General features: G+C 46.8%; 1 protein-coding gene across 3 annotated transcripts; it reads left to right on the plus strand.

Moving 5' to 3' along the window:
* Positions 1 to 900: 900 nt before the first annotated feature.
* Positions 901 to 10,637, plus strand: RNPS1 (RNA binding protein with serine rich domain 1). 3 transcript variants are annotated; one of them, XM_057410266.1, is made up of 8 exons: positions 907 to 1,022; positions 4,004 to 4,195; positions 4,551 to 4,706; positions 4,995 to 5,186; positions 6,390 to 6,492; positions 7,262 to 7,415; positions 7,941 to 8,082; positions 9,557 to 10,637. In XM_057410266.1, exons 2-8 carry the CDS (start codon positions 4,125 to 4,127, stop codon positions 9,660 to 9,662), a joined length of 924 nt encoding a protein of 307 aa, XP_057266249.1. In that variant the 5' UTR covers positions 907 to 1,022; positions 4,004 to 4,124; the 3' UTR covers positions 9,663 to 10,637. The 3 variants fall into 3 exon arrangements, with proteins under 3 accessions (XP_057266251.1, XP_057266249.1, XP_057266250.1); XM_057410267.1 differs by lacking the exon at positions 907 to 1,022 and adding an exon at positions 1,304 to 1,787; XM_057410268.1 differs by lacking the exon at positions 4,004 to 4,195 and having other exon boundaries at positions 901 to 1,022.
* Positions 10,638 to 10,676: the final 39 nt, after the last annotated feature.

Raw genomic sequence — 10,676 nt, forward strand, 5'->3', positions numbered from 1 at the left:
ACCCAGTCAGGTAATTCGTTCACTCACTTCCCCCCCTTTTCTTGCCCTCCCCCTGCTCTCGGAGGGACGGAGAGGAGAATCGAAAAGAATGCAACTCCCACGGGTTGAGATAAGAACAGTTTAGTAACTAAGGTAGAACACAAATCACTACTGCTACCACCAATGATAATAATGATAAAGGAAATAACAAGGGAGAGAATACAACACCTCAGCACCAGCTGACCGATAACTCGCCCCCCCTCAGCCCGACCAAGCACCGACCGATACCGCCTCCAGCCCCTGCAGTCTCCCAGCCCTTCCGGCTAACTCCCAGTTACATCCTGGGCATGACGTGCTGTGGTATGGAATACCTCTTTGGTCCGTTTGGGTCAGGTGTCCTGTCTCTGCTTCCTCCCGGCTTCCCCTCCTCCCTGGCAGAGCATGAGGCTCACAAAGTCCTTGGCCAAACCAAAAAATCATTGTTATCAGCTCTGCTCCCGAGCTGAAAGTCAAAACACTGCACTACACCAGCTACCAAGAAGGAGAAAAATGACTGCTACTGCTGAACCCAGGACACCAAGCTAAACCATTTCATAGTTCTATGATTTCGTGGGACGTGGCAGGTCAAAGATCCCTGCGTGAATGGGGCTGGACACACTGAGCTAGGCACCTCCAGCCGGGGGAACACTGGGTGCTCCAGTGGATGTGAGTGACTTCTCCAGGGCAGACCTTGTCCTGCCAGCCAGTGTCCTTGGACATGACCACAGCCCGTCAGCTCTGGAGATCCCTGATGAGCAACTGAGGTCCCCTTGCAGGAACGCACGGGCCTTTTCCGTCTCCTTCCACTCCTACTCCCAAAGACTGTTGGTTGACCGCTGCCACCATCACCAGTCCCCCACCGCTCCGGCACTGTCCCTTTAAGCCCGCCCTGCTCCCTACCCCGGTGCGTGACGATATCAGCGTGCGCCGCGCCCCTTTTCGTGCGCGGTGCGTTGATTGCGTGTGACGATCTCGTATTGGCGGTTGTGGCAGGCGCCGAGGATGTGAGTGGGGTTGGGGCAGGGGCTAGGGCCCATCGGCGTCCATCCAGCTCGGCCGCGGCGCGGAGCGGACCCGTCGCTGCGCGGGGATGCTGAGGGTAGCGCGCCGGAGCTGCCGAGGAGGAGATAGCGTGTCGAGGATCAGCGATGGCGCCTCAGCACTGCGGCCTACCGCTCCCGGGGGCGGGAAGGGAGGACGCGGGGGGAGGCCGGGGGGGAGGGGGGCGGGGCCTGGATGGGAGCTGGGGCCAGGTGTTTCGGCGCTCCCCGGGGCTGGAGGAGCGCTGTGCGGAGTCGGGGGCGGGCGGCGCGGGTCCCGGGGTGCGGGATTTTTTCTGAACCGACTGTGTGCTTGGTCTGTGCTTTTTCTCTCCCTGTTCCTCAGCCCGCGCTTTGGCTTCGCTCGTAGTATGGCAACACGTACGGTGCGGTCCGCAGCGACAAGCCCTTGGTCCGCCTGGCGCCGTAACGTACCCCATGGCGTGCGAACCGGGACGTGGAGCTGGCTGCCCTGCGCTCCTGCGGCCCTGCGCGCTGTAGTTAGCTTGTGCGGGTCGGCCGTAACTTTGCAAAGAACTGCTGAGCATTGAACCCTCCCGTCACATGAGGAAATCTTTACCCTATTTTGCAAATGAGGATCTGAAGCAGAATGCCATTAAAGGGCTTGTCTGTAGTCAGGCAGGAAGTCCTGGGAGAGCTGAGTTTGCTTCCTTTGCCACAGAATTGCAGCTCTCTTAAGAGTGCAAATCACCTTTTTAAAGCAGAGAGGTGTGTGTGTATGAAATGAATGTTTGGCCTGTGAGATTGCTCTTAGACTTGTTTGGGGTGAGTGCTGCAAGAACATTGACTGGCTATGGATGGAGAGGATTTTGGATTGTAAGAAGGCAGCGTGTCGCTTAGAAATGAGTTTGTTATACACCTTCCTGTGAAGACCATGGTTTTGTGCTTTCCCTATCATTCCGTGAAGTCAACACGTGCAGGTGACAGTCTCACAGGCTGTGTCTCTTGGGCTCAGGTTTGCAGGTGAAGTAAGCTGGCAAATGGCATTCTTGACATAGGTACATATATTTTGATGGAGAGAAATGCTGTTTAGTTTGGAGGTGGATTAAATGCTGAAAGTACCACCATATGGAGATTTGCTGACCATGCAGACATCATTTGACTAATTGATCTGAGAAGTGGCACCAGAGCTGTAGCTGTTTAACTGAAGTATTTTCTACTGCTGCAGTAGCAAAGCATGTGCTGGTCTTCCCTTGGGCCCTCTCTCCCCCTCCCAAAAAACAAGCTAGCTATCAGGTAATATGAGATAGTTTTGCATGGCTGAGCTGATAGTAGTCAGCCCTGTGATATCCACAGGTGCAAGGTAAGTTGGTGTGGAGGAAGATATAACACAAACCTGGCTATGATATATTTAGAAAGAGAAAGGAAGCGATCAGGTTTTTTGGTCTTGTGAGTCCAGAAACATGTCTGGTCTGTTCTTCCAAGGAAGTCGGTGAGTCTCATGCAGTGGCTTTCAGTTTTTAACTTCAGTGTAGAGGCATCGAGCTGGTTAGAAATGTTGTGAAGCTGAATGATGTACACAGGTTTGCTTTTTTAGTCACCTGTACAACACAGAGCAGTCTGTGGACTGCCTTCTTATCACCACTGGTGTTAGGGAAGACCTTTCCTCTCCCAGCAAGCCTTGTGGTGTCACATTTGTGTTGTGGGTTTTCTGTTCTTCATGCAAAAAGGCATGGGTTTTTCTTGGCTTCTGGATTTGTGGGGAGCTAGATTTCTGAATATTTGTATTGCTTTTTGGAGTTGTTGTGTTATGGAAAGCTGTGAAGCTGAAAATCAGGAAAGTGAGTTCAGCTGTTGAGGAATGAACAAACATGAATTTGATTGTAGTTTAGAGAATGAAGTAATTGCTTCCCAGAACCTGACACCAGAAGTGTAGAAGCAACAAGACTGTTGGATGCAGTGGACTGGAGAGGGGTTGTTTTGTTTTTTTTTTTCTTGTTAACTAATTTTGCCTGTGATGCATGTGGAGGTGCAGATGTTTCCAACATCTTGCAGTATTGTGAATATTCAGTGCCACTTCAGATGGGCCTGGCAGTTCAGACATGCTTGTGCCTGCTCTTCCGTTTCCTGCATGTTCCATTCGTAGTAGCTAAAGGGTGTCACAGCAGATCAAATCTGCTACCCTCGTTATGTGTTTATTAACACAGGTTGGAGGCAGCCATGTAATCCAGTGTTAAACAGTCCATGTGGAATGGTCAAAATGCAACAGCCTGTTTAGATATTGCAGAATATGGGGTGGATGCAGCCTTCTAATGAGAAATATTCAACTAACGCTCAGTATTTCAGTGTTAAATAGTGGGGTGTTAAGTTTGTCTCCTTTTGGAGCTAGAGTAAAGAGGGAACTGATTTGGGGTAGATAGGTCAGCATCCAGTTCAGCCTTTCTGCTAAGAAGTTAAAGTGGGATCTGCTATTGCAGCAGTACAGCAAACTGGGCCCTTTAACCTACTCTTTCCAGGGCTAACAGAGCTTTGGGAGCAGCAAGTTGACACTGAAAGCAGACATAATCCAGTGGGGGGGTTGTTCTGAACAACCCTTTCTTCCTGACAAGCATATGATGTACGGCACAAATTGTCTTTGGAGAAAACCAGTGTTTACTTCTCTGGAGACAAGGCTGTTACAAAGATGCATGAGCTGCATGTGCATCTTGCCAAGAAAATGGCTGTTCTCTGTCTGCCGTTCTTTGGATAATTAAGGTTCTTTGTACCTCTGTGAATGTCATATGAGGTGGAGACTGCTACACTAAGCCCAGGTTGCCATGCAAGGGGCACAGAGTCTGCCTGTCAACAGTGGTGTGACAGTGTGACTGAAGTACACTGCGAGAGTCAGTTGATGCCCAGTGTGCTGCTGTTGTTGCAAAGTAGGTTTGTTGGTTTGTACCTATCTGTTAATTTCTTGTTTCTAAACCCTTTTATCTTGTCACTAGGCTGTTCTTTGGAGTTTATTGCACTCGATTAGGGATCGGTTCTCAGAATCAAGGAGTTAGAAGTGAGATTTGAGATAAGTGAGGCCCATTCGGTGCTGCTTTGGACACCTCCGAAGGGAAAATGGAGTTATCAGGATTGAAAAAGAAGAGTTTGCTAGGACTCAAAGAAAATAATAAAAAATCCAACACTAGGTAATAATTCTGTCCGAATTTTCTAGGTGTAATGAACCTGGGGGTGTTACAGGGTGCCAGGGCTGTCCCAGTGAGGGTGAGGAATTGGAAATGCCCCTCTTCCTGTGTGAGTTTCTGTATTTGAGAATTTCTGTATGCTATAGCTGTCTTCCTCAAAGCTGCTCTGCAATGTAAAGTATTTTCCTTTTTCTGAGAAGTCCAAACTTGTCTGATGCATTAACTCTGCAGTTACAGTGACCTTGAGTTAGAATTGAAGTTCAATGTTTTGTGTTGCTGTTCTGTTCTTCGGGCATGGGGTATTTTGTTGTTCGTGTTTCTCTATATTGTAAATGTCTTCTGCAATTTGTTCTTGAAGGGCTCCTTCACCAACCAAACGCAAGGATAGGTCTGAAGAGAAATCAAAGGACCGGTCCAAGGATAAAGCAGCCACTAAGGAATCGGGTGAAAAGGATCGTGGTCGAGACAAGACACGCAAGAGACGCAGTGCTTCTAGTGGGAGCAGCAGCACTAGGTAGTTACTCCTCCAGGCAGTAAGAAATTACAGTGTTTTCAGAAACCACCAGTTTGATTTCCAATATGTTTCTGTTGAAGGCTGGTGCCGTGTTAGGCATGGTGCAGGTGCATCTAACTGAAGGGGTTGGGATGGTTTAGGTGTGAGTTTCTTTGGCTGTCTAGTGAGCTGTGCAGCAGCAGTTTGCATTGTTCCAGCTCACAGCTTCTCTCTCTGGAATTATCTGAAGTTTTTCAGCCACTCTTTTTCTGGGTATTCCACTCATCTTTATTCCACCCCATGCTCCAGATCCCGTTCCAGCTCAACTTCCAGTTCTGGGTCCAGTTCCAGCACTGGTTCAAGCAGTGGCTCCAGCTCCTCTTCTGCTTCAAGCCGCTCTGGGAGCTCCAGCACCTCACGCAGTTCCAGTTCCAGCAGCTCCTCGGGATCTCCAAGTCCATCTCGACGGAGACATGACAACAGGAGGCGCTCCCGCTCCAAGTAAATTTTATTTGCTTTTTAGGAATTACCAGGTGGCAGGTTCTTTCACATAGATTGCAGGCTTGTGGTCAGAACAGATTGTTTTCTGAAGACCAGTTGCTTTCTTCGCAAGCTAGAGATCTGAATTTTGTTAGGATGGGTGTGCTCCTTTTGCTTATGATAGAAACCTACTCTCTGTAGGGAAAGAGGTTAGAATCACTCATTTTAAGATGAGTAATCTTAAACTTTGTAGAGGCACTTTTAATCAATGTTTACCCAATAGTATGACTCTGAACGGGCACTGGATAAGAGTAAGTTACAGCCAAGACTTAACAGAAACATCAGAGTTGAAAATGGTGTGTGTTCTTATGTATAAAAAAAATGGAAAGGTGAGGGGATGGGAGCAAGGGATGCATTTTCCTCTAAGGGTTGAAATCAAGCTCTGTTAATGTTCATACAGTTCTTCTTCTGGGCAATTCTGTAGGTACGGTACTGAAGGCTGATAAAATCTACTGAAGTATTATAAGCCAGTGTGGGGGTTTTGGTTGGGATTTTGGTTTTGGTTTTTTATATCACTCCATTTATGGAGAGTAAGATTAGAAAGAAGCATAAATCCATATTTTCTGCATCCTGATTTTTTTTTTTTTTTACTGATTAAAGTTACATTCCAGACTTTTGCGGTTTTTACACTGTCAAAGACATTATGATACGCAGCTACTTAACTGTGGCATTTTTGGATCTCTGTAGTGAACTGCAGGTACAGAGACACAAATCATTGGATCCATTAACTGCCTGGTTGTGGTATGCTTTGGTGCTTATGTCCTCATTTTGCCTCTCTAATTGTTGAGGCAAAGAATGCTTTTTGTCTGAACAACTGGAAAATTCTTAAAACTATGGCCAACAGCCTTATAGAAAGGTTCGCTAAACTTCATGTTTGTTATCCTTCTTGCAGTAAAATTGAAAACTCACAAAAAAAGGCTCTCAAATTCCAGAAGGTTCTAAAGCAAAAGCAGACAGGACAGATGCAGGTCTTGAGAGTTTCCAAGTGAAATGCTCTCAGCACAACCCCAGCACTTCCTAACCCTAACTTTCTTTAACTTCTTAAGAATAAAGATGCCTTCCCAGGAGAGGTGGTACTTCTTAATCGTGTGTTAATGACCAGCCTCTTGGTTTGGTCTTGCTTGTTCCCTGAAAATTGTAAGTATTTTCTGCTGTCAAAATCAGGTCCAAGCCACCCAAAAGAGATGAAAAGGAGCGAAAGAGGCGGAGCCCATCACCCAGACCTACAAAAGTACATGTTGGAAGGCTCACTAGAAATGTGACCAAGGTAATGCCATGCTCCCTGTCATTTTTTTTGTCCCCCTCATTTGTGAGGACATGTGAGTGGCTCTTTTGAAGCTCTCAAGACTTTGTTGCTGCTAAGGTGTTGCTTTTAGAAATTCTTGCTTTTTGTCCAAATGATCAGTGAGGAAATTTTTGGTAGGATTTTACTGAGTCAAATACAGTGCAGGCTTTTGCAGTTGTAATGCTGGAGAGGTCTGTCTGCTTTGTTAGTGTTTCAGGCCCTGTATCCTACCTTCCTAGGAAGAAAGCTGTAGAACTTACTGCTGAAATAACCTTGGAGGCATTAATGATGTATAGAGATTCTTGGTAAAGGATCTGAAGAAAGCTGGGCTGGTTTGAGTTGTCTTTGTTAGAATGTAGCTCAACGGTCTTCAGAGGTAAAGGGCTTCGGTGCTGAAAAAAAGATGCGTTTTAAGAAATATTACAGTTGCACCTTAAGAATTTTCAGCTGGGGGCATAAGCTCCATTTACAGGTCCCCAAGAAGATTTTTACACTAATTGTATTTTTGTAGCCAGTGTTGACACGCAGCAGTAATGCTGCTGGAGCTTAAGGTTTGGAACAGTCTGAGGAGGAGCTGAACATCAGTAGAAAAAGCAGTGGTAATCCTCCCACATCTGGCCAATGAAGTTTGTCTTCCTCATGGTGGGATTCATCCAAAGCTAATCTAGTGCTATGGATTTACTGCTCTGCATGAGCCACATCTGGTCAGTAAGTGTGGTCTGTGTCCTTAAGAGTTCCTCTTTCTCTGCAGGATCACATCATGGAAATTTTTTCCACTTATGGAAAGATTAAAATGATTGACATGCCAGTTGATAGGCTAAATCCACACCTGTCTAAAGGTTATGCTTATGTGGAGTTTGAGAACCCAGATGATGCTGAGAAAGCCCTGAAACACATGGATGGAGGTAGGTATCAAATGCTGCAAGGAGGCTGGGTGCTTTTAAAAGTCTTCGCAGCAGATGAGTTTGATCTGAAGACGAAGTTAGAGATGATAGGGATTTGGGACTCTTTGGGGAGCTGATCTCGGCCCAAAGGTCTTTGGCTTTTGTGTGCTTCAGGATAGATCCAAAACATAACAGAGCTACTAAAACTTGAGGGTTGGGGTTGGGTTTTTGTGGTGGTGTGTTTTGTTTTGTTTGGTATGTTTGGTTTTTTGTTTTTTCCAGAACAGTAATAAATTTCTTTAATTTTCTGTGAAAACCTTTCCCAATTAACATCTGAACTGCAGTGTGATAGGATGTCAGCTTATGAAGTCTAGCATGTACGTGGACTTTGTCAGAACAGTCCCTGAGTGGGTGGTGGGAATGGCACTGTTGGCTGATTCACGATTCAGCTGCTGGTGACAAAGCTGTGAGTTGCAGTAATGTGATGTGTAGACATTAGTGTTGGAAAATACTTACTTCTTCCTGTTCCTGTGGTTCCCTAAAAAGGCCAGATTGATGGTCAGGAGATCACTGCCACAGCTGTGCTGGCACCACGACCCAGGCCACCTCCCAGGCGCTTCAGCCCACCCAGGAGGATGCTGCCACCACCACCAATGTGGCGCCGGTCCCCCCCTCGCATGAGGAGAAGGTGAGAGCTGTGACAACTTGTATTTCCTTCTTAGTGTAACAATAGGTTATCACTGAAAGACTTGTCTGGGCAACAGTTTCATCCTGTTGGACTTGACTTTCCTCTCCAAACAGCAGGAGTACCTTTTGGGTGTCAGTTGAACCTGGATTGTACTTTGGAAGTTGGTCACTTGAGGATGGCCTGCTCTGGCCTACACCCCAAATGCAGGCTCTTGGAAATGTCAGGTGCCTTTCAGCTTGTTCCCTGGAGTCCCTTCTGCATAAATGCTTCAAGGTGGAGCGGGAAGGGACTTGTAGCTGGCAGAATGCGTTTGGCAGCCTGCTTCAGCCGCTCACTTTTCTGCTGCCCTTGCACCTCCCTCCATTATTTCTGTGAATGGGCACATGGCTGAAAAGCATCTTGATTCCAAGATGTGACCCTCTGTGGCTGCGCCTGTTCTGTGACTCAGGGCTGTCTGAACATGCTCTGATAATAAGTCTTCTGGAGTCTCTGTCAGCATCTTAATGGTCCTTGCTTGTGGCAGGTGGTTGGAACCAGATGAGCTTTAAGGTCCCTTCCAGCCCAAACCAGTCTGGGATTCTGCTGTTGGCTGCTCAGTCTTGGAAATGGGCTTAAACTCTGGTTGCTAGTAAAAGTGTCTCCAGTTTGAGGCACTTGCTGAACAGTTTATGAGCTACAGGTTTAAAAATGAGAACTTAATGTGGCACAAGATCCACCACTGCCTGTTGGTCCTCCTCTGAACATGCCTTTTACTGAGGCCTGGCAGGTGGTAGGTTTGACATCCCCTCCTCCTTGTTTGTATTCTTCCCTGGTCAACATCTGGTACCCTGCTCAGGATCTGTTAATACTCTTGTGCCTGAAGCCTCAGAGTCGTACTGGTGGCTGTACAGATTGGTTGTAGTACTGAAGGGCTTGAAGCGTAACTGCTTCTTTAAAGTTAGACTTCCTCTAAGAAACATCCCTGTGGTTTGGAAGGGTTTATAGGAATCCTTTTCCTGAATACCACTGTACTTCAGGAGTCAAAGCTGACTTTTCAGGTGACAATCTGATATAGAATCAACTTGGGCTTGTTTTGCTTGAGGAAGAAGATGAGATTGTTGTTTGTTCTGTGGGTATTAAACATTCATTCCACTTCTGGAGCAGAGGGAGGGTAGCCAGAATATCCCTGCTGTGTAGTCAGTGGTTGAATTGGCTTTTTCCTCTCGAGCTGGAGTGAAATACTCACATCATGATGTGTGAGGTGGGGTTGGAAGGAGTGTGGTTGAAAAGCTGACAAATCATAGAATCATAGAATCATTAGGGTTGGAAAGGACCTTAAGATCATCTAGTTCCAACCCCCCTGCCGTGGGCAGGGACACCTTATGCTAAATCATATCACCCAAGGCCTCGTCCAACCTGGCCTTGAGCACTGCCAAATGGCTGGAACCTGTTGCTCTTGTCTTGTAGCTAAAGGTTTCTCCTTCCTCTCTGCCAGGTCCCGTTCTCCAAGGCGCAGATCCCCTGTTCGCCGACGATCAAGATCTAGATCTCCTGGACGAAGGCGCCATCGGAGCCGCTCCAGCTCAAACTCCTCACGATAAAGCAAAAGGACTGGACAACTTTTAATTTTTAACTTAAATCCCATCAGACTAAATATTGTACTTTTTTTTTTAATTTTTTTTTAATATAATGGGTCTGGGTGAGGAGGAGTGTGAGAGAGAGATAATCCTGGCAGTGAAGCCAACCTAAAAGGAGAGAGCAACAGCCCCTGGCCAGTGTATCACCTGTGATGTAGGCTTCAAGTTTCCTGACATTGAATCGAAATGATTTTAAAATGGCTTTGATTTCTAAAGGCTGCAAAATCTTTTTCTGCTAAATGAAAGGAGAATTTGGTGCAGCCTCTCTTTCTCCAGTTAGCAGGCTGCTGCTTGGTGATTTCTAAATGCTTAGCACGCTGTTACAGACCAGCATGTAAATCTTGAGCTACTTCAAAAACCCTGTGTGGTAAGACAGGAAGGCATTTAACCTGAGCTTGGGGTTCCAGCACAGAACTTCTCAGAGCAGCTGGAGCCCAGATCTGCTGAGACTTAAACACCAAGCTGTTGCTTTATCCCAGCTCCCAAAGAGCTGGTTAGTTTCTACCAGCGAGCTCTGCTGCAGGTGAAGCTCTTCTGTAACGCATAGACCAGAAGCAACAGTCCAGCCCACAAAACGTCTTGGTTTAGAAAAGAAGTCAGAAGTCTTAAGAACTGGTTTGTAGCTGCCCCTGTAAATCGATTTCTTTCGCGTTTTCTTAACGGGTTTTGGTAAAACCTTCCCCCCAGCCCCGGGTGGAACAGTGCTTCTGCTTTTACACATCCCAAATTGACTGGGTGTGAATCCCTGGAGGCTGCTGAGTGGGGGGGTGCTGGCTGGATTTAGCTGGGCTTCCCTCGGGAAGTGCAGAGGATTCACTGCCCTTTGTACAGTCAGTGCTATACAGATACTTTAGTTTGTTTTGTAAAACTTTGTAGCCTTTTGGGCCGTGTTGTGTTTGTACTTGTGTAAGGCTCTTGAATAAAGCAGTAGGCTGAGAAGATCTGGCCTGCCTCGTTCCTGCCTGTGCCTGTCTCCTT

Source organism: Pezoporus wallicus, unplaced genomic scaffold, assembly GCF_028554395.1.
Source record: "Pezoporus wallicus isolate ANWC-B61680 ecotype Strahan unplaced genomic scaffold, APGP_CSIRO_Pwel_v1 contig_4046, whole genome shotgun sequence".
Lineage (NCBI taxonomy): Eukaryota > Metazoa > Chordata > Aves > Psittaciformes > Psittacidae > Pezoporus > Pezoporus wallicus.

What these genes read in the sequence shown, in the direction of transcription:
- RNPS1 (XM_057410266.1), top strand. Translation starts at nt 4,125, where the DNA reads ATGGAGTTATCAGGATTGAAAAAGAAGAGTTTGCTAGGACTCAAAGAA. An exon ending in AGGAGGCGCTCCCGCTCCAA is followed by an intron (nt 5,187 to 6,389) that starts GTAAATTTTATT and finishes TGTCAAAATCAG; the next exon opens with GTCCAAGCCACCCAAAAGAG. An exon ending in TCACTAGAAATGTGACCAAG is followed by an intron (nt 6,493 to 7,261) that starts GTAATGCCATGC and finishes CTTTCTCTGCAG; the next exon opens with GATCACATCATGGAAATTTT.